General features: G+C 34.1%; 2 protein-coding genes and 1 non-coding gene across 3 annotated transcripts; all 3 read right to left on the bottom strand.

The window, feature by feature from the left end:
• Positions 1–4,898: 4,898 nt before the first annotated feature.
• LOC132168270 (U5 spliceosomal RNA) lies at positions 4,899–5,014 on the bottom strand. The gene has a single exon (XR_009438791.1). It is a non-coding gene; the product is annotated as a U5 spliceosomal RNA (small nuclear RNA).
• Positions 5,015–5,548: 534 nt separating this feature from the next.
• On the bottom strand, positions 5,549–6,316 carry LOC132169769 (flavonoid 6-O-methyltransferase 6-like). Its single transcript, XM_059580747.2, has 3 exons — positions 6,301–6,316; positions 6,026–6,129; positions 5,549–5,899 (listed from the first exon to the last, which is right to left on the bottom strand). The coding sequence occupies exons 1-3, from the start codon at positions 6,314–6,316 to the stop codon at positions 5,549–5,551; spliced, it is 471 nt and encodes a 156-aa protein (XP_059436730.2).
• Positions 6,317–21,643: 15,327 nt separating this feature from the next.
• On the bottom strand, positions 21,644–22,919 carry LOC132167895 (acetylserotonin O-methyltransferase-like). The gene is made up of 2 exons (XM_059578932.2): positions 22,158–22,919; positions 21,644–22,018 (listed from the first exon to the last, which is right to left on the bottom strand). Exons 1-2 carry the CDS (start codon positions 22,917–22,919, stop codon positions 21,719–21,721), a joined length of 1,062 nt encoding a protein of 353 aa, XP_059434915.2. The 3' UTR covers positions 21,644–21,718.
• Between the last annotated feature and the right edge of the window lie 1,458 nt (positions 22,920–24,377).

The raw sequence follows: 24,377 nt of genomic DNA on the forward strand, positions 1-24,377 counted from the left end.
TTCTGACGTGGCAAACAGTGTCTATTTTTTGCAACGTCAGTAAATGCTGACGTGCTAAAATTGGCACGTCAACAAATTTTTTACTGACATGTCAAAAGTAACACGTCAAAATTTACTGACGTGTCATATTTGACACGTCAGTAAATTTTAATTCAATTTAATTTTTAAATAACTTTAAAATTTATAATTTACTGACCTGTCAAAGTTAGACACGTTAGTAATTTCTGACGTGTCAAAGTGACACTTCAAAATTTTCTGACGTGTCACTTTGACCCGTCAGAATTTTATTTTTCTCTGTTTTCTTTCATTTCTGTATCACACTATGTTCTAAATTTCCACCCACTATTTTAAAACTGTTAATGATTACAGGAGAATGAAAGAATATCTGCACACCTGAGGAGAAAAAAGGGAATATAATGTTAACTCAAAGCTGCAAACAAACAAACAAAAAAAAGAAAGGGACATTAATCCAAATATGACCAAATAAAAATACAAAAAGAATTCAGAATGAAGCTCAATATTTGCAAATGCACTACATTCATGAAATATTGCTGATTGATTTCTTAACCCCTCCCCACTTCTCAAAGAAACATACCTCTAATCAAACTCACCACCTTCATCTTCAAAATGATGAAGATGAGCCTCCATTTTTAAGCTCTCTCTATTATTTACAAACTCAAGCCGAGCCTTTGTTTTTGGGCTGTCATTATTATATACAAAGCCCTTGGTTTCTACTGGCATTTGAGAACCATCAAATTCAGTTTCTTCAATGCCATTGGGAAATTCTACCACGAGTTGATATTTTCGGCAGCCTGGGGTCATCCCAGTGTCTGCCAAAGTTTGGTCTTTTTTTTTTTTTTTTTTTTTTTTAAAGAAGAGATATTAAAAAAAATAAATAAATTTGAAGTATTAATATTAAATTTAAGGTATTAGCACCAAATTTAAGGCATTAGCACCAAATTTAGGATGATCGAATCCCTTTTGGGTGATACAATCCCTAAAGGGTTAACCTTCCACTCTTAGATTTTAGTTTTAAATCCAAAAATAAATTTTGAGGCATTAGAAACTAAATATTAACTCATTAAAATTTAACAAAAAATTAAAAAACAAAATCTAGCAGGACTAGGAAGAGAGAGATTTTTCTACAATTTTTTTTTTTTTTTTTAATAAAGCCACATTAGACTTTGGCAGACACTTGTCTGACTCTTGGCAGCCTGATAGCAGGACTCTTCTACCACTGGAGCACCACCATCAGTCATAGAGTCAAGAGAGCCAGAGCTGATCCCACCTGAAAGCCTCCTGTTAGCAGAAAGCCCAGACCTCTGATGCTGAAGTTGCCCATTGATATTGCTACCTAGAGCAGGGTTCCTGAATGACAAGGGTAATAGTATTTCACAATAAGACCCTCACTATTGTGCACAAAAAAAAAAAAAAAAAAAAACTATATACAAGGGAAACAGCAAGAGTCATTACAGATGCACATTAAGCAAAACATATAATTTTATTTGATTGATAGGTTGCAAACCCATCCAGTAGATCTTAGACCCACGAACTCAAACTCCATCCATTCTGATAAGAGGAAGTGGTACTACTTAAGCCACAGCTAGTAGCACATCAAACAAAACATATAATCAACAAATATCAAGCTTTATCTAAGTAAGTGTTCTTCAGTAAATAAAAGGAAGAAACAGGTCTCCATACATCCTAAAACATAATGGAAGAAAACACTGTTATTTAAGTAACAGTTGCATCTCCAGAAATAAGTAAAATAAATGGACTCAAAAAAAAAAAAATTCGGACATTTTAAGAAATGGTTAATAAAATTATAATTCGAACATCATAAGAAATTCGGACATCTGACGTGCCATATTTGGCACGTCAAGAATTCCTGGCGTGCCAAGCTGGCACGTTAGGCATGTGGCCTTGGGAAGGCCAACGCCTGCTGGCCGTCCCATCGCCCACGCCTTCTTTCCTTTTTTTTTGGTTTTCTCCCTTTTTTTTTTTGGTTCTCTCCCGCCCAGCCATTATTCTTCCCTCCCCCATTTTTTCTTTTTTTTCTTCTCTCCCCCGGCGCGCCCTCAGCTCCCTCATCATCTCCCGCATGCTCTCTCTCTCTCAGCTCTCTCTCCCAGCTCTATCTCTCAGCTAGCACTCTCTCTAGCTCTCGAGCTCACTCCCCATCTCCGGCGGCCAGCTCCATCACTTCGCTGTTGCCGTCTCCGGCGGTTCTCCGGCCGAAACTTCTCCGTCAATCGATCTACTCCATCTCTCCTGCAGGTATATATATATATATATATATATATATATATATATATATATATATTGTGTTGTTTTTGTAGCTAGAAGCAGAAGAAAAAAAAAAATGAGAAGATAAGAAGATTTTTTGGGTTTTTGAATTTTCAGGTTGATTTTTTGATTTGGGTTTTAGATTTTTTGAAGATTTTTTGGGTTTCGGTTTTTGAAAAGGGAGAAAAGAAGAGAGGGAGAGGGCTGGAGAAACGACAAATTGGTGAAAAAAATTTAAAAAATATATACTTTAATTGAAAAAAAAAAATTTCCACAAAAAATTTAAAAAAAGAAAAATTATTATTTTTTAATAATTTTTTAAAATTTACTGACATGTCAATTTTGACATGTTAGGAAATTTATTGACGTGTCAAAATTTGACACGTCAGTAAATTTTGACGTGTCAAACAGTAGTACGTCAGTAAAAAAAAATTTACTGACTCCTATGTTTTTCACCTTCAACACACGTCAGAAACACCACGTCATAAAAGTTTTCTGACGTGTCAAACACATGACACGTCAAAAAACTCTGGTCAAGAAAAAAATGATCTTTTGTAGTGACTTCATTTCAAATAAAATGGAGAGAATCCAATTAGTGTTTTTTAGAAGGGTTAAATTATCTTTTTAATTTTTTGGTCAATTTTACCCCTCTAAAATACACTAACGGGATATTCACAATTTCATTGAAATTGAGATGAGCATTTTCCAAAAATCAATATTTGGGTTCCTAGATTAATAAAATGACAATAAGTAATTGTTAAAAATGTTAAAGAAACATGTGAAATATGATTCATACTTATTATAGTAGGTCGGATAAAATTTAGGGTTAATAACTTTTTTGGTACCTCAGTTTTCACATTTTTATTTTTTCCCCCCTAAGTTTTAAAACATGACAAATTTAGTACCCAACCTATAGGAAAAGACAAAATCAATACCTCCGTTAATTCCGTCAGTCCCATTTAACAAAATTTCCACGTGTCACTTTCAAAATATGCCACGTGTCCTAAAAAGTAAAAATAATTAATAATTAATAATAATAATTAAATAATTAAATAATAATAAAATAAACTAGATGGACAGTGGGCGTGCTCCGGCGTGAACTAGCCGGACGGCACCGCCGTTGCCATACGTGGGTCATTTTCTGCTTCTCCGCCTCTCTCTCTCTCGCCTCACTATCTCCGTCCCTCTCCCAGCTCTCTCTCTCTCTCTTCCTTCAGGTAAGTTTGAGAGGAATCAGATGCTGAGGACATGTATGATATTGATCTTGATTTCCCCTTACCGTAAGTGCAGACAATACTCAAACCGTAAGTTTGGATGAATCTTCTTCTTCCTCATTCCTTGCTAGTGCAAACAATACCCAAACCAGCATTCCAACTCAGCCATCTGGGTTTGCAGAATCATTTTCGTAGAAGCTTTTGTAGAATCAAAAGTTTGCAGAATCATTTTCATTCTCGTCCAAACAAGTACACAACCAACCAAACGACCCACAAATCTTTAACCACCATAAGCCAATTTTCCAAGAAAACCTAACATATTCTCAAATCTCAATTCAACCACCTACCGAGAACAACCCAGAATTCAGCCATGGCAGAGAACATAAAATCAAACCCAAAGTTTAATCAACAACAAACTCAATCTTCGATACCCATTCGGCCAAGAATACCCAGAAAATCAACAAAGCACCCAAAACACTAAGAAACAGAGCAAATCAACAGAAACCCAGAACAAGGCAAATCCACCACAACCAAAACAGAACAATCGACCAACCGACCAAAACACCACAAAAAAAAAAAAAAAAATTGGACAAAACCCAACCCAGAAAATCAAACCAAAATAACCCAAAATCAAGCCTCAACTTCAACCAGCTAAGACCTGCCTGGGTTACCAGTGTGGATGAGAGAGAAAGAGGTGACCCACCAGTGTTTTCCATCCTATGTCAATCCAGTGGGGGTGGGTTTGGCCGGTTGGGTGATGGGTTTTCCGGTTGCGTTCGCGGTATCCGGTGGCCGGCCGTCTCCCGTCGGTGAGGGGGAGAGGGAAGAGGAAAGAGAGAGGAACAAAGATGAAGAAGGCAGCTCGTGTGTTTTTTTTTTTTTTTAAAAAAAAATTAGGTTTAGTTTTTTTTATTATTATTATTAATTATTTCTACATTTTAGGACACGTGGCATATTTTGAAAGCGACACGTGAAAATTCTATTAAATGGGACTGACGGAACTAACGGAGGTATTAATTTTGTCTTTCCTCATAAGTTGGGTATTAAATTTGTCATGTTTTAAAACTTAGTGGGAAAAAAATAAAAAAATGAAAACTGAGGTACTAAAAAAGTTATTAACCTTAAAATTTACTTTTTGATACATTCACAAAAGGAGAGGATCCTATTATTTAAGATAGAATCAACGCACCATGAAAAGCCAAGTGTGTAAATTCGTCCAACATTAAATTATTAGTTTTCAATGCATTTATATATTTATTTTTTGCTGTTTGTTTGCATACCATATAAAATTCATATAATATTATTAATTAACCTAAAATTAAAACTTTCTTTCACAATATAAAATATAGAGAGAGAGAGAGAGAGCAACATCAAAAATTAAACTAGTTGTATAGGGGCAGAAATATATTGATCAGCCCCTCTAAAAATTGGTGTATGCCTCTATGAGCAGCGAGCACACGGTATTCTTTAGTAAAAGGCGAAAGAATAGTTCGCTCTGTGCTCACTGCGAGGCTCCATGAGTTAGATGAGTAGTTTACAACATATTATATAGGCATAGTCCCACTCCGCGTTTTATCTTCTAGTCGATGTGGGAATTGTATCTTCTATTTATATTCATCAAAACATTTGAATACCCATGCCGCGCTTAATGGAATTTGTGCATAGAAACATTATCTATATACTAGAATCGCGATGCTTAAATTAAAAAGAAAGGTGCATCAATTGTCTTGCTTGGTTAATTTGTAGTTTAAATGTAAATGTTTAATTTCCTAAGCATTCCTTCAAACAACCATATTTGAACTACTGACCTATAAAACAATTAATTACTTGGTTAAATCACCACTTAAATCTTAATCCAAAAGATTTAATCAATACATTAACAAATATATCGTATTTCATAGGGATCTCTATTTCTTAAGGCCTTAATCAAATATGTTATTATTTTCGATCTATGCAATCAAACATCTTAATTAATAATCAATTGAGTTGGCCCTACTTGCAGTAGTAGCCATTATTCCACAAAAGAAAGAAAGAAAAAAATTTTCCAATTAGGACAAGAGATCCATCCACGTGCCTTCGGGAAATGCAACATAACTAAGATAAGGAAAGGCCTCAATAACAGATTGCACAGCATGAATGGATTTCACTGTATATCTTGTAAATCCAGCCTTTTCAAGAAGAAATTTACACTCCTTCAATGTCCTTTCTTTGCCAGCATTTGTATGAGCCATCATCGCCATGTCCAGCGCCAACCTCGCATCACTTAGCTCGTCCATTTTTCCTTCTGCTTCAATCACAGCCTCAACAATTATTACCTTGCCTTTCCCCTCTGAAATTGCTTCTCTGCATTTCTTAAGGATTTGGACGCACTCCTTGTCACCCCAATCATACAGAATCCACTGCGCGCATGTAATTCACAAAGGTTAGTTATTGCAATACATATAATTTATATATATAAAAAAAAATATACGTAGAATTAAAGGTCTTTTATTTTCTTACCGTCGGTGTGGAATCATGGTACTTACCATTAGGAAAGCCGCATCGGCCTTTGGAACACTTTGAAACATGTCACCCCCAACACGTTCAACACCATGGAACTCTGCCGCATTAGAGACAACATGAGGATCCACTACAAAAAAACGGCCATTTCTTCACATGGTAAACAATAATATTTTTTCGGCACGTCAGTAACTGCTGACGTGTCAAAAGTAGAACGTCAACAAATTATTTACTGACGTGTTAAAATCTACCCGTCAAGAATTCCTGACGTGTTGATTTCAACACGTCAGCATTTACTGACGTGTTGTTTTCAACATGTCAGTAAATTTGAGTCAAATTTAATCTAACATTATTTTAAAATTAATAAATAATGGATTGATTATTTACTGACGTGTCAAATACTAACACGTCAATAATTGTTGACGTGTCAAAGTGAAACGTCAACAATTGTTGACGTGTCAAAGTGACACGTCAACAATTATACTATATAAATATAAATAAATATATATAAATTAATGCTTTAAACATCAATGACGATGAAAAGCAAAAAATCTTTAGAATCTTTCAAAACAATGATTTTTCTGATTATTCTTCCAATGATGATCTTCCATCCTCTTCGGATTCTGATTATCATTCTGCTTCTGATATTTCCATAAATTGTTTTAAAAATGGTTGTGCTGATTCTTGCTGCAATCCAAAAACTTGTTATGTTTTGACAAAATCAGAAGAACAAGAAGATTTACTTCTGACTTTGATTTCAAAAATTGAAAATCCTGATTTGAAAGAAGAGTATCTTAAAGAACTTAAGAAACTCATGGTTAATGATTCTGAAAAACCTATCGGCACTAAAATCTCTCTTGAAGATACCTTGAAACGATTTTCAAACCAAAAATCCAAGGTAGTTACTATCTCAGATTTGCAGCTTGAGATCAGTAACATCAAGAAAGAAATTGCTGATTTGCAAAATGACTTGCAAATGGTTAAAACTGATAACAAAGAATTACAACAAAAGCTCTTGCTTTTTGGCCTTCAACAATTTTTCCCGGAAAATTCCGGTAATGAAAATGTTAACAATAACGTTAACAAGTCTGAGCATGATGATGAAGCTGAATCCAGTTATAAGCTTATCTCTAACGATGACGTTAAAATTGCCAGTTCTATTCATAAAATTGTTCCTCCTAGATGGTATTCAAAAGTTCATATTTCTATTGCTCCTGATTATGCTTTTGATGTCATTGCTTTGATTGATTCTGGTTGTGATTTGAATTGTTTTCAAGAAGGATTTATTCCTAGCAAGTATTTTGAAAAATCTACTCAAAAGATGGACTCTGCGAGTGGAAACAAAATGCACATTGATTTTGAATTAAAAAATGCTTATGTTTTACCAGCATAATGTTCATTTTCACATTCCTGCTGTTCTTGTCAAAAATATGGGTGAAAGAGTAATTCTTGGAATGCCTTTTCTTGCTTTACTTTATCAATTCTCAGTTAACGAGATTGGTTTGTCAACTGTTAAATTTGATATTAATATTCAAATCCCTTTTTCCTCTAGATTTGAAATTGATGTTAATAGGTTGGGTATCAAGTTTGGTCAGAACCCTGTCCTAGAGTTGGATAAGGACCCTGCCCCTGTCAGAATTCTATCTTGCTTAAACACCCCTCTAACGGTTGTGTTTTCCCAGAATTCTTTGTTCATACCTATTCCCAGCATATGGCGCATATTACTATTTCTGTTTTGCGAAAAATAATTTTGACATTATTCTGCATATACTTTATAAAGGTTTTTACCTTTTTAATTTTGATTATTTTCCTTTCCAATTTTTGCAGTGCCACCATGGCAGGCAAAAAAGACAAAGAGAAAAATGTTTCAAAGGCTTTGACTATAAAGTCAGAGTCTTCCATTGCTCCCATTGCTTCTCCTTTACCATTTTCATCTGTTGCCTTAACCAACAGATTCACTCCTTTCAATCCTGGTTCCCAGGTTTCCTACTCCAGCACACTAACTACTCCCTATGATCCCTTTGCGGATCCTTCCCAGAAACCATCCATTAAGTACGACAAGACGTCGGAATACATGACCCTCCCTTATTCCCAAAATTTATTCTTTGTTGAGTTGAATCGAGTTTCCTCTTCCCTCTCCCCCGGAGATATTGCCGTCTCCTATTTTCCTCCAAATTTTCATTGGATCCCTGAACATCCTTCGAAAAATTTAGCTTTTTATTCTGCTATCTTGAAACAAACAGGTTCTGTTTTCTTTAAAGCCATCCCAGACAAGATTAATCCCCAGAAAGCAATTTACCACAGTGTTTATTTCAAGAAAGTTATTTTGGAAAAGGAATGGGGAAGTCACCCTTCTGCCTCCAGGTCCCTTAACGGGTTTAATATTCCTTGTAATTATTATGATTACATTGATGCTCATTTTAAATTTTTGCTTCACCAAACCTCGAAATTTGAACATTCTTGGTTTGTCAGTTTCGACAAAGATTTCTGCGGTATCCTTCCACTATGGTTCGCCAGGTGGTGGAATCAATTCGGGCTTCTCCCTGATATTCTCCCTCTTCAACTTGTTGATGCCTTCCAATTGTTCAGAAGCAACTACAAAGTTGATAGTTATGGAGCTAAGTTTCTTCCTATGCTCCATTTTGTTAAAAAGTTCAAAATTCCTTGGATTCTGAAATGGCAATACCACCTTTCAGAAGACAAAATTCAAAGACATTGGTACATCAAATGGTGGGATAAATGCTCACTAAACGATTCCATTGTCCTTGCTGTTAAAAATATGGCTCATGCCCCTAAGGCCCTTCCTGCCCCAAAGGCATCTGCTTTGTCAAATTTATTAATTCCCCCCAGTGCTTTCTCCTCTCCAAAACGAGAAATAGAAAGTTCCCCTGCTTCTTCCCAATCGGCCTCTTCAAGTTCTTCAAAGAAGAATTCTTCCAAGAAAGAAATGATTGAAGCCTTACTTGCTGCCCTGGATAAATTAGATGATGATGGAGATGAAACGTCTAAACCATCAGCTGAGAATCCCATCCAGGTCCCTCCTTACCTTGAAGATTCACAAGACTATTATCCCTACCCAGGGGCTGAAGACATGTGAATGTTGGGGCCCTTTATGGCCCTCAGATAGGCCCATAACGGCCCTCAGATTTCATTTCATCATCTAGCCTCTCACAACGGCTAGTTTTCTCAGGTTTTCCCAGATTGGCTTCATAACAGCCAAATTGTTCAGTTCAACAAATCTAGCCCATAACGGCTGAGATTTCAAGTTTGTCATTGATCTTAACTTGAGAGGATGTTTTCAAACCAGGAGATTTCTTCAAATCGGGGAGAGAAATCAAAGGTTTTTCAATCTTAGGAGGAATAGGAGATTTTTTCAAATCAACAGAAGAAGAGGGAATTTGTTCTTCAATCCGGTCCAGCTGTTGTCCCATGATATGAAGAGAATGACTAATAAAATTGTTTTGTTCGATAATTCTTCTATCGTTAGTGATAGGATCCTTATCAACAATTTTGAAAGGAGAACATTTTACAACCAATTTGTTGACATCAAGAAGAGTATTTTCAACAGGAGGATGGGAAGCCCAAACCTGAGTTTTATCTTCTTTAACAAAAGTTCTTTTGACAACGTTCAAAACATTTTCGACAGGGAAATTCTTTTGAAGGTAATCAAAAAACAAAATATGTTTTTGGGACTTAATCATCATCTCGGTCCATTTGACTTTGATGAGATTTTGTTCCTGAACAGAATACTTGGCACGGTAAGCATGCCGCAAAACACGATTTTCATCAGAATTAAAGTCTTTTGACAACGCAGGCCAATCAATGACAGAAAAGAAGTCATTGATAGGAGTAACAGCAGTTAAAACACTACACTGATGAGGAAGAGAAGCAACAAAGTCTGATGCAGTAGGAGAAAGAGATCCACCTTCGTCATCCGTTTGAGGATGATTTTTGGTAGAATAAAAAGCAGAGGAGACTTGGGAATGGGTAGAAATTCCTTTAAGTTTCAAATCAGGGTTAACTGGAGGAGAAAGAGGAGGAGGAGCGTTAAGGGACTCATCCACTTCTTTGTCACGACGACAGAGTCCTTCTGAGGTTGTGGAACCAGCAAAAGAATTCCTTCGTTCGTTAACCAACAAAGGTCTTTCGAACAGAGGTCTTTCGATTCTGTTAGAAAGTCCAAAATCAGAAAAATTGATTTTGACAGATCCATCCATGTATTGCTGGATGTAATCAAGACTAGTGGAATCATTAACTACTCGAGAAGGTTTTGAAACGCCTTCCAAGAACCACTCGTTGGGGAGGTCAATCTCATCCCAGCGAATCATCTTTGGAGTTTTGATATTAGCATTCTGAGTAGAACTCTGAATTAACAAAGTAGATTCACCTGGATTCTTGATCACAGCTTGTGGATCTAGATTTGTCTTCATCAATTTATAATAAATACGGTAGATGATAGCAAGAGGTCTGCTACCTTCTTCCATATTATAACCAGAAGACTTCATGTTAAGCGTCAAAGCTTTCAAAACATGAATGTCATGCAATGCAAGTGACATGTTTGGGAAAACATCAAAATGAATAGGACCAAGAAACAAGGAAGATTGGATCATTCCAAGGATACTGGTCTTAAAATCAAGAAATCTTGCGTCACGCAAGCAAAGCAAAACAGAAGCATTAATACCGAGTCGAGTCAATGGCTTGACTGCAACTTGGGCACAACCAACATGCAAAAACTTGTAACCTTTGGCAAGAGATTCGTTAATGAATTTCTTGTTAAACAAAGTGATGGTCTGATCTTTGCCGGTAATAGCAAAGGTCTGTTCCACCGTTTTGACAGAAAACTGGGTTTTAAATGAACCTTTAAACCAAGAAGAAGTAGTGTAAACATCCTTAGCGTCCAGCTTAGGGATGTTCCATTTATCAAAACATAAATTATTATCAGATTCAACAGAAAATTTTTCAAAATTAACCACGTCAGGTGGCAAACTGGACTGAGAGCTAACAGAAGAATTAGATCTCCACATTATGACATACAAACTAGACTCAAAATTACTCACTGGGTGAAGTCTTAAAGGATCTCATCCTAGGTACTCACTCACTGTGTAAACTTCCTAAGGATCTCCTTCCTAGGACACTAGACTATCTGCACATACCCTTGGCCTAGCCCTCTGGTGAAACTATCCACACATACCCTTGGCCTAACCCTCGGCTGAAACCAGAACTATTCACACATACCCTTGGCCTAGCCCACAGATCTTCTTCACGCCCTAACGCCAACCCAGGCTTAAGCGGGACTTACAGATACCTCGACTACTGTAGTGACGGGGTGGTGAACTACCGTTCCTTACAACAAAGGTGACGGGGTGGTGGACTACCGTTCCAACAAAAGTGACGGGGTGGCAGACTACCGTCTAACAACCTAAGATCTCGACACAGAGAAGGTAAACTGGGAGTAAGGAAAGAGGAAGAGAGCAAGACATTACTCAGGGGGTTCAGAAGAGAAGGGTGTACATCAAGGCAGCAAAGAGACCGGAACTCTTATGTAGATCTCTTTCTCCTACTGCATCAGATTTCAAGTTTGTCATTGATCTTATGGCTTCCAATCTAGCCCATAACGGCTGAGATTGGTATCACTCTCCCCTACTCCCCTTGCATCTATATATATATATATGATCCCAACATTATTAGGGTAATTTAATATTGTACAGTATGATCGAATCCCAATTAACATTCAATAAAATTAATTTTTAGAAAACAAGCACCGACCAGTACTTTAATATATACTTTTCTTCACGTGGCATGTACCGTAACCCATTCCATTTGAACATTCAAAACTTAAAAAAAAAAAAAAAAAAAATTCCAACGGTTAGCCATGTTTTACTCGAGATACCATATATATATATATATATATAGCAAAACCATGCAAAAGGATATTTATATAACATGAATTTAACGTGCATGCATGGTTCAAATTATACTAAAGGATATATATATATATGTACGTATAACATGCATTTTTCTCGATCTCGTTCATTTAATTGTGAGATACCAAATTTGGTATTTCATTAATTAAAATAATTAAAGTAACAATATTGGTGATCGATGATATTAACGTTTTGACACACACACACACACACACACACACACACACATATATATATATATATATATATATATATATATCAATTAGGTTTTAGCCATGCACATTAAAATGAAATTGTTGTTTGTAAGATTAACTGCACTATTCATGTACATCAAATAAAACCAAATACATGAGAACTCAAATGAAATACAAAAGAGGAAAACATAAATTATATTAGTATTAATATAATTAATACTATATTATAAACATATAAACATATATATATATATATATATATATATATATATATATATATATATATATATATATATATATATTCCTGACGTGCCTATGTGGCGCGTCAGGAGCGTGCCTTGGTGTAACAACCTCGATTTTAAAAACTCTCATATAAACAATATTAAATAGATTAAAAGAATAAATGAATAAATTAGATCAATGATATATAGATTAATGATATTGAATAACTATTTAGTGTTACAAGTATATTACATTGATATTTGACATCTTTTGTATATCCATTCAATTCTAAAATTTAGCTTCACTAATATGTTTATGAGCATAATTAAACACAATCTAGTAAATAAATTATTTATATTGGTGTTTAGTGAAGTTAGAAATTAATTTGAAGCTTTGTAGTTTTTGGCCTAAAAAGCAGTGTCTTAATTTTCATACTGTCTAAATGGGATTAAAACTGCTAAAGAAAGATACCAAGGCTAGCCACCTTTGTTGAAAGCTTAAAGTCTTCTAGTAATGATGATTATAGTAAATATCATAATTATAATGATTTAATAAGGCAAGTGGCCAAGTGGGAATGCAAATAGTTAAAGCCTAAGTTGAATTGGAAACTTTGTATAGGCCAAAAGTAGACTCAAACGAACTCGGATGAAGTCGAACCAAAAATATAAAATGTTTGTTTCAGAGTCCTCTATCTACTCTCAAAATTTCATGTCAATCGGAGTATGTTTGGACATTGAAAAATGAATCGGAATACACTGCCCTCATTTTGGACGAAAATATCAATTGGTATAGAGCATGAAATATGGACTAGGTTCATTCTTTTGATTAAATACATCTCAACCCTTAGATCAAATGTGTAAAAATAAATCCTAACCATCCATTCTCTTATAAATAGAGCCTATAGCTAAATTCACTTTCACTTGAGTTTTTACAATCTTAGAACAAGTAAAATTGTTTGCTCCTCCTTTCATTTTATTTCTTAGTTCTACTCAAATACCATATAGCCTAGATCTTTCTTGTAGTGTTCAAGCGTTTTTCTAAAACTAGCTACCTAGAGAAGATTTGGTGGAGTTTTACTTCTAAAGGATTATTGGGTAAGTGTTTCATGTATAAATATCATGATTTATTGCTTTTATTACTTGTCCTCATTTAATTGTTTAAAAACCCAATAAAGCGTATAATGTAAAATAAAGTAATGGAACAAGTGAATTAATAATAAAGAGTTAGTGGACAAAATCAATTAAGGACTTATAATATTATCTATATATTATTTACTTTACAGTATTTACATTCAGTCATTTCTTTTATGTCATTTAAATTTCTGTTCATATTTCTGGCAGTAAAGACCATTTGATGTCATCCCCGAAATATGCATTTAACATTTACATTCAGTCATTTCTTTTATGTCATTTAAATTTCTGTTCATATTTCTGGCGGTAAAGACCATTTGATGTCATCCCCGAAATATGCATTTAACATTTACATTCAGTCATTTCTTTTATGTCATTTAAATTTCTGTTCATATTTCTGGCGGTAAGGACCATTTGATGTCATCCCCAAAATATGCATTTAACATTTACATTCAGTCATTTCTTTTATGTCATTTAAATTTCTGTTCATATTTCTGGCGGTAAGGACCATTTGATCTCATCCCCGAAATATGCATTTAACATTTACATTCAGTCATTTCTTTTATGTCATTTAAATTTCTGTTCATATTTCTGGCGGTAAGGACCATTTGATCTCATCCCCGAAATATGCATTTAACATTTACATTCAGTCATTTAATTAGTTATATATGACTATTTTAGATTAATATAATAAAATGAGTAAGTAAAGATGAAGTGACGGATAATAAATAAATATAAAAAGATGAGTGTCTTTAAACAATGATATTATTGGAGAATGAACTAAGTATTGTTTGTATGTATGTATTATATGCAGAAGTGGAGCAGAATACTACACTAAGGAGAGTAAGTATGGATATACTTACTGAGTACTAGCTTTGTTTTATTGTTATAGGAATTCTTATTTTGTCTTATTGATATAATTTTGCAATACAACTGCTGCATAATGTGTCTAATAAAATGGGCTGATAAGATAGCCACCTTAAGAACAAGCTGGGTGGATTGCCGCGAGGAACTGTCGGTATCTCAGTGGATGGGGGTATATAACCGTCCAACAGGCCTAATATATAACTAAGCTGGGGCGGTGTAGTTGCCAGCACCAAACAGGTAAACCTCTAAAGTGTGAGGGACATAACGGACGTAAGCGGGCTGAGAGCTCATGAGAAGAGGTCTGAAGAAAGATTATCATAAAACACAAACTAATCTGTCATTACGCTGCATTCACAACTCATTCATTATTATATATTTTAGTCTTTAATCTTATTTGTTCAAACTAGTCTTTTTAGTCTTTATATCTAGGAAAATAGATTACTCACTTGTTTGCCTATGTAAATATGATAACGTCATCTTTACATAGATCTTGATGCAGGAATAGAAAGTGAGGACGATGGTCCTTTTACTGGTTTTGATGGTTGATAGACCATCTGCTGCAGGATTTATGCTTACTCTATGGAGCAAGTCTCATTTATGTTAATCGCTTTTATTATGTATGGTGATGTGTGTAAACTTAATAGATTTTACTATGTTAATTTAGGTGCCGTCTGTGGCATATATTTGGTACACCTAGTGTATACATATGTTGTAATGAAAACCATGTTTCTATTTTATTTAATAATATATCACCTCGAGGTATTTCAGTCAGCTCAACTGTGTTGTGTAAGTTATTCCTAGGTCATAGAAAAAGAAAAAAATATACATACTCCGCTGTAAGATTGTATTTTCTAAAGTTGCAGCGTCACGACTTCGATATTTGCTAGCTCAAATATCAGGGCGTTACACTTGGGAAGGCCAGCGCCTGCTGGCCGTCCCATCGCACGCACCTGCTACCACTGATATTTTATTTATTTTTTATATTTTATTTTTTTTGATTTTCCCTCCTGCAGCTAGCTTTCATCCCCCACCCGGCCAGCTCGTCTCTCTTCTCTCCCGCCAGGCGCCAGCCCTGCTTTTGTTCTTCTGCATATCTCCTCTCTCACTCTTCCTCATTTTCTTCTACCTTCTCCTACGTTTTCTCCGGCCGTGATCAGCTCTATCTCTCTGCCGGAGCGCCGTACGTACCATTCTCTCTAGCTAGCTCACTCCCCGTCGCCGGCCACCGCCTCCACAGCGCCGTTGCCGTCTCCGGCGATTCTCCGGCCGAATCTGCTCCGCCAATCTCCTCCATCTCACCTGCAGGTATATATATATTTTGTTTTATTTTATATATACTATTGTTTTTTATTATTGCAGATTAATATATATATATATATATATTGTGTTGTTTTATGTTGTTTTATTTGATATATAGTATTGTTTTATTATTGCAGAATATATATATATATATATATATATATATATATATATATATATATATATGCATATATTGTGTTGTTCTATATTGTTTTATTTTATATAGTTTTTAGGTGATATATATATATTGCAGAATATATAAAATATATACATTTGTATATTGCAGAATTTTATGTTTCATTTTGTCATATATTCGCATGATGTTTCAATAATGTATGGGATTGAGTATTTGTGAGCTTGTAATTGATGTTAAATTTTTTTTTTTTTTAAGGAATATCTATTAATTAATTACTTATTGTACGTTGAAAATATAGATGCATGCAAAATGATGTTTCTTATGCTAGGTAGGTTTTTCTTTGTAAATATAATTGCTTCTTAAATGTGGCTATGTTTTTTTTTTTTTTTTGGTAGGTTTGTTTAAATGAAAAGGTTGGCTTATTAGTAAGGAATTTATAACACATTACGTCAATTTTAATCTATCATTCATTTCAATCTATATCGTTTGACCTTCTAATTAAGTACGTGTAGTGCGTGGTGACATATAATATTTATAGAGATTTAATTTAAGTCGTTGTTTAATTAATATTCACAGTTAATGTGTTTTTTAATATTCTTTTAACCGTAACGTTATGGATTAATGTGTAAGTTATAAATTCACACACGAGGGTTCACTTCGAATTACATGGATTTAATGGGAAAATTCATTGGCAAACGTGCAAATCTTGTCAAACTTAGAGAAGATTTGCCAAACTTAGAAAAGATTGGCAAACGTGCAAATCTTGTCAAACAAAGGTTGGCTTATTAGTAAGGAATTTATAACACATTACGTCAATTTTAATCTATCATTCATTTCAATATATATCGTTTGACCTTCTAATTAAGTACGTGTAGTGCGTGGTGACATATAATATTTATAGAGATTTAATTTAAGTCGTTGTTTAATTAATATTCACAGTTAATGTGTTTTTTAATATTCTTTTAACCGTAACGTTATGGATTAATGTGTAAGTTATAAATTCACACACGAGGGTTCACTTCGAATTACATGGATTTAATGGGAAAATTCATTGGCAAACGTGCAAATCTTGTCAAACTTAGAGAGACTTCAAATGAATAAGTAAAAAGTCATGACTTTGTTTGTTACACTATTTTTTTTATCACACTTTTGTTTTGAGTGTTTTTAACAAGTCTAATCATAATTAAACACATAACGTAAACACTTGCAAAATATATTTAATTCGATTCTTACTTCATTCTATCCCACATATATTATTTTTCAAACAAAAAAAACCATACAAAACGGTCCAAACGGTACAATTGTGATTAATATGAAAGAAATTAATCTAATGTGTCAATAACCGAAGAAACGTTCGGACCAATAATATATATTACGAAAACATACACCATATTTTCAAGACACTCAAAATTCTTTTAACCTTTATACATGTCATATTAAAAATAAATAAATACACCAAACAAAAGAGTTGTATTACCCATATATGCATGTCATCACCTAGTAATTCATGCCAAAGGCTAACGACATTTAAGCTATATTTATTGTATTTAGGGTCCTCGTAACGAACCTAGCTCGGTAGATGTACTAGAACAACCTTATAAGTTATAAGCTAGCTATAATTAATTTGTTTAGGGTCCCCACCAAAGAAAATGCTTAAATTTTGGATCAAGTATTTTTTATTTTATTTGGTTTTTGTAGATTAATTATAATAGATAAGGGTTATAAATACACCCTTCAGTACGGATGAATGTAGATACGCATGAATATGTATATATTTTTGGACATAAATAATTTAACCCTATATGAGAATGTATAGGTTTATATTTCTAATGTGGTTCAAATATTTAGGTATCGGTTTATGTTTATATACATGCATGTGCTTGAAAGTAGGTATACAATTTGTAAGTCTTATGTATTTATTCCTAACTCATGTACGTAGATAAAAATGGACAAGAGTTGGATGACAAAGTCTAGGGGTACGATGGAATACAGAGACGGGTGTAGATTGTTTATGGAGTTTGCAGTTAGTAACTGTAGAACCCTTGATGGATTCATCTATTGCCCTTGTTCACTTGATGGATTCATCTATCGAAAGTAGAGCTGTGCAACTGTGCAAGCATGTTCACTTGCAATCAGGTAAAACACGTGCCTCGCTCTAAAAACACGTGAATCATAGACTATTTTCAAAGTTGAAAACAGCACATGCTGACTTGTTTCACCTCTTCGCTCATCCCCACAAGACCCCCACCACCCCCCCACCCCCCCCGTGTCAGCCGTCAGCACCCAACGCGCGCCCATGATCAGTACTGGCGTACTGCCAAGCGTCAACCAACTTGTACTCCAAGTTACATGTCCATTCCAAATTTAAAGGTACGGCGTTCAAAGAAATTTTGAAGTAGTTAAGTTGGATTTGAATCTTTGCAATAATAATTTTTACAGATGGTTAATTAATATTAATGGTTTTAGATTTTTATTAATACTCTAATGGGACTGAATTAATTAGGCTATAATTCAGTCGGACTTAAGAAAGCGCTTGTGGTTCTCATAATCTAGGCCTTTTCTTTGCGGCTCCAGCAGGTAGATGTTATTATAGTCACGTTGAAGTATAGTCACAATTCATCTTCCTAACTTACCATTTTTTGCTCAAAAAATAAAAAAATTTACATGTCCATATTGAGGTTCGAATTACGTACTTAATTGAACAACACTATATAGTTCAATGAAAATCGGCTTAAGGCAAAAGGTTAAAATAAGGCTTTGGTAATATGTAAAATTTGTAAGTGTTGTTAGTAAATTTGTATTTTTTTTTTTTTTTCTAATCAATACGGGAGAGAGAAGAAAAAGGGACAGTAAATTTATACTTATAACTCTCTTTTAGTCCCTAAAGTATACGTACCTTCCATAGTTCAATATCATATTTCTTTTGCATATACAATATTGCATATAATTAATAGTCAAATTATAATCATTCCTTAAACCTTAAGACCTTTAAAAGTCACCAAACCGTACGTTCTGTAAATATCCCAATAGTTCACAATACTGAATTTTATTTTGTCTCGCTTAAAAATTGAATATTTTCTTTCGAAATTTAACTTAATAAAAACCCAGGGGTGGCCAGCCTTGTTCGGATTTGAACGCATCACACCAAGTCACCAACCCTCAACTAGTAAACCATATTTTTTTAGAAAAACAAATTTGAAAAATTAAATTGTTATGACTCATTAATATCGTCTACCAAAGCCCTAATTACTATAGGGGGTTGGAAATATTTAGTTACGACTCAAAAAAGCTAGTACCTTGGTGTCCAGAACATCACCAAATGGTGACGTGCCAAGAGTAAAACGTCACTAAAAAAAAAATAATAATAATAATAATAATAAAAACAGTGACATGTCAATATCCACACTAATTGAATTTTATTTATTTATTTTTCATTTTTTCTTCCTTCTTTAAAGGAAAGAGGAAAAAACAAATTAAAATTCAATTAATGATGTGTGAATGTTCACACATCACTATTTTTTTTTTAAAAAAAAAAAAAAATTCTTTCTTTTTAAAAGAAAGAGGGAAACAAGTTTCAAATTAAAATTTAATTAGTGATTAGTGACGTGTGAATGGTCAAAAGTCACTAATTCAATGTTAATTTTTTTTTATTTTTCCTTTCTTTCTTGTTTAAAGGAAAGAGCTTGGTGAAAAAAATTAAATAATTAATGACGTGCAAAGAGTAAAACATCACTAAAAAATAAAAAAAATAAAAATAGTGACATGTTAATATCCACACGTCACTAATTGAATTTTATTTTTCATTTTTTCTTTCTTCTTTAAAGGAAAGAGGAAAAAAGAAATTAAAATTCAATTAATAACGTGTGAATGTTCACACGTCACTATTTTTTCAAAAAAAAATTCTTTCAAATTAAAATTTAATTAGTGATTAGTGACGTGTGATTTAATGTTTTTTTTTTTCTTTCTTTCTTTCTTGTTTAAAGGAAAGTGGAGAAAAAAAAATTAAAATAATTAGTGACGTGTTACTGTTCACACGTCACTAATTTCAAATTCTGAATTTAAAAATTTTAAAAACTAATATTTTAAACTTATATAAGTAATTAGTGAGGTGTAAACGTACAGTAGCACATCACTAATTAGTGACGTGCTACTATTCAGACGTCACTAATTTCATGTTTTGAATTTAAATTTTAAAAACTAATATTTTAAACTTATATAACTTTGAGGATCTGGATCCACTGAAATTCTTAGGAAAATTCCAGTTTCTGAAATTTCAAATTTTTGCCGTCCATTTTCCATTTAAGGGTCATTGTTCTGCTACGTGTCCTACTACTAATAAACTAATAAATGTTTATTATTTTATTTTTTTAGTAATAGTGGGACTTGTGGTATAACAATAACCATTGGATGAAAAATTGATAACCTAAATCTGAAATTTCAGTAGATCTTGAACCTCCACCTCCTTCTGTTTTTTTTTCCTCCTCACCTGCGGACACGGCCTCCTCTTCTCTCTTCTTTTCTTTCTTTTCTCCTTCTCCTTTCAGCTTTCTTCTTCCAAATTCCTTCTTTCTCCATGTCTTGCGGTTCTCACTGAAACAAAAGAGGAAAGAAAGATATGAGGGAGACAAAAAAAATGAAGATCTGAGGAAGAAAAAAAAAAATATGAAAAAAAAATAAGTAAAAAATTTCAGGAAAAAAAATTTTAAGGGAAAATGTATAATAAATCCATGAGTCAACCCTTCAAAATGTTAATCTCCCTAGTTTTTTTTTTCGAAAATTAAGTCGTCCCTAGGTCAATTGAAATGACAATAAAATCCCAGCCGTTAAAATTTTTTAACAGACGTTAGGACAACTCAAAACGCACCATTTTACTCCATTAAAATATTAATTTTTTATTAATTTAATTTAAAAAATTAAATCAAAAAAAAAAAAATTGAAGGGTGGGATGGCTCGAGCCACCCCATGGGTGGCTTTAATTTTTTTTTTTTTAGATTTAATTTTTTAAATTAAATTAATAAAAATTTAATATTTTAATGGGGTAAAACGGTGCGTTTTGAGTTGCCCTAACGTTTGTTAAAAAATTTTAACGGCAGAGATTTTATTGTCATTTCAATTAACTCAAAGACTAAATTTTCGAAAGAAAAAAACTTAAGGAGATTAAAATTTTGAAGAGTTGACTCAGAGATTTATTATACATTTTTCCAAAATTTAATGACGTTTTTACTGTTCATGTGTCACCATGGCGATTGTGAACAGTAACACATCATCATTTTTGGTGACGTGCCATTTTGAAGAAGCGGGCGAGAAAAAAATGACAATACGAAGAAGAAGAAGAAGAAAAAGAAGGTATCAAAAAATCAAAAATTAAATTGAAAATAAATAAAGATCTGAACAAACTGAAAAAATAAATAAATAAAAAATTTGGATAAAAAAAAAAAAGAAAAAAACCACGTTAATGAAAATTTTTTACTGTTCTAATCAATCTTGACATGTTACCTTTAGATGGTGATGTGTGGAATTTAACATGTCACCATTTGGTGATGTGTGGTCAATTCCATACGTCACTAATTACCATTAGTGACTTTTGAATTTTTTACGTGTCACCCACGTCGCTATTAGCACGTCATGCACCACTCTATTAGTGACCTGTTGGTAGTGGTTGTTGACATTCGATAGAGACAATTTAGAAATTGTCATCACTAGTGGAAGTCATGCTTAATTATCAAGAAAGAAGGATCAGGAAAAACCATATGATTTTCTTAAGGCCTTAATCAAATATGTTATTATTTTATAGGCAATCAAACATCTTAATGATCAATTGAGCTGGCCCTACTTGTAGTAGTAGTAGCAAGACATATTATTACACAAAAGTAAGAAAGAAAGAAAAAAGGCCTCAATAACAGATTGCATCCACGTGCCTTTGTGAAATGCTACATATATAACTAAGCTAGGGAAATGCCTCAATAACAGATTGCACAGCATGAATGGATTTCACGGTATATCTTGCAAATCCAGCCTTTTCAAGAAGAAATTCCCACTCCTTCAATGTCCTTTCCTTTCCCGCGTTTGTATGAGCCATCATCGCCATGTCCAGCGCCAACCTCGCATCACTTAGCTCGTCCATTTTCCCTTCTTCTTCAATCACAGCCTCAACAATTATTACCTTTCCTTTCTCCTCTGAAATTGCTTCTCTGCATTTCTTAAGGATTTGGATGCACTCCTTGTCACCCCAGTCATGGAGAATCCACTACGCGCATGCAATTCACAAAGGTTATTTATTTATTTAAGCAATACATATAATTTATAAAAAAAAATAAAAAAAATAAATAGGTATAATTTAAAGGTCTTTTATTTTTTTACGGTCGGTGTGGGACCATAGTACTTACCATTAGGAAAGCCGCATTAGCCTTTGGAACACTTTGAAACATGTCACCCCCAACACGTTCAACTCCGTGGAACGCCGCCGCATTGGAGACAACATGAGGAAGATCAAAGTGGATGCCTCGAAGCCATGGAAATGCCTTCACCAACATCTGCAAAGTTGTTCCATTGCCCCCGCCCACATCCACCAGACTGCCAAGCCCATCAAATACCTCTGGACAATCGTGAATTATTGCAGGCACGACCACCCTGGCATCAGAAGCCATTGCTTCATTGACGAGTTGGCTCTGAGCAGGATTTGCTTCCAAAAAGCTCCATGCATCTTCGCCATGAGCCACCTCAAATGGTGAAGTCTCATTGGCTAAAACACGGGCACTGAGACAATGCAATGATGTTGTCACCATTGGGCTGCTATTTAGCATAATGAAAGCAGCCATGCTATGCTCTCCATATCTCATCAAACGACGAGATAGAGCCGTTTGTACATAACCTGGGGAGCCATGGGCGGTGAGTTCCTCTTTGAATATTCCCCGATGCATTAAAAACCTCATTATGCGGTAAAGGGGAGACGAAGCGCATGCTAGAGCTGATGATAACTCGGATAGTGTCATGGGACTTCCATGGCTTTCAATGACATCAGCTATCTCAAGCTCAATGGCACATTTCACTACCGCCATTTCTGTGAATCCGAAAACATATTTCCAGATACTCGCTTCTACCTGTTCTTTTTCTTCGCACCATTTTGTCTCTCTGTGTTTTTCTTCCATCTCTCTCGCTCTCTCTATCTTTCTCTCTTGAGCAATCGATTAATCGATTAAGGCTGTGGTGATAGACTTAACGTTGAGCAACCTATATATATATATATATATATATATATACTAGAAAATAAAGAATTGTTTGCATGCTCAATAGGGAAAGAAAGCTGTCATGCACAGTGATATATTCTTTCAAGATTGTACTGCTATACTGTACAATCTTACTTGATTATTCTTAAGATGGCCCACCAATAATGACCGGTCCTCTAAGTCGACGGTTGTTGGTTTTTAGCATCTTTTGTATTCGATTGTCGTCTATCTTTGATTCTTTGTCCAACAGAAGTTTCAGGACCCTCGAAACTAGAGCTGTGGCATTTTCACTTGTTGGCTATCACATGCAAATTATGAAATCACGTAAATTAAACGCGTGATTGCATAATTTGCATTGGAACTTGTTTCACCTCGTCCCACAAGACACGAGGGTCGCCCATCATCAGTGTCAAGCTTTTAATTAAGTTTTAACCAACCAACTTGTTGTCGAATTTACGTGTTCTAGCTTGTCGGGGTTTGAATTAAATATTACTTGATTAACCATGTAAAACACGTGCGTCGCTCTATATATGTTTATTTACTACATCCGAATTATTTTTACCCGGATATATATTCGATCACTATGTAAAATGTAAAAACACGTGAATCGATCATACGCTATTTTCACCTCTTCGCCATTCCCACAAGCCACCATGGTCAGCACTTAACGCCCGTCATCAGTGCCATGCTTCAACCAACTTGTTAGGGTTTGAATTACTCGATTAACTAAAGCCATAGCTCAGTGAAAGTTGAGCTAGGTCTAAGCCAAAAATTTATAATGAGGCTTTCTAATTTTAAAATAATAATATACTATCTTTGTATAAATATGAAATATTAAAAAAATCAACTTATATATTTTTGTAAAAGCAACCGTTAGGGGTATTGTCAAAAAATTCTAAAAGCAATATGCAAGCATTCGAAAAATAGTCTAACTTATTTAATTATATAGCTTAGTATTTCAATTGGAGGGTTTATTTTTGTATTTAGGCCATGTAAGACACTTAGAATCATAACATCATACCAATCCTTAGTTGTTTGATCATGAACAACTAAAAATAAATTTTGTTCATTTTGATATCACAAAATGCTAATTACAAATTAAGTAAATCATTGAGAGTCTTGAGACTAATTTTGTCATGGATGATTTTTTTTTTTAATGGTAATTACAGTCACAGTCCCCCATGTTAAATACTAGATAATATTATTGGTATTTTAATTTTTTTGTCCTTCTTTTTTACTGGGTCAATGCTAAAATCCTTGTTACCAATAAGATGATCGGTGGATTAATGGCTTGATGGCCAAATCATAAGCGTTGAATCACACCCTAGCTTTAACTGGACTTGTAATATGGTCGAAATCAACCCCTCCAAAAATTGGATC

This window comes from Corylus avellana, chromosome 2, assembly GCF_965113065.1.
Source record: "Corylus avellana chromosome 2, dhCorAvel1.hap1.2, whole genome shotgun sequence".
Classification (NCBI taxonomy): Eukaryota; Viridiplantae; Streptophyta; class Magnoliopsida; order Fagales; family Betulaceae; genus Corylus; species Corylus avellana.

Coding starts and splice junctions, on each gene's coding strand:
- LOC132169769 (XM_059580747.2), bottom strand. Junction 5,900..6,025: donor CCGATGCGGCTTTCCTAATG/GTAAGTACCATG, acceptor ACATGCGCGCAG/TGGATTCTGTATGATTGGGG.
- LOC132167895 (XM_059578932.2), bottom strand. CDS start 22,919: ATGGAAGAAAAACACAGAGAGACAAAATGGTGCGAAGAAAAAGAACAG. Junction 22,019..22,157: donor CTAATGCGGCTTTCCTAATG/GTAAGTACTATG, acceptor GCATGCGCGTAG/TGGATTCTCCATGACTGGGG.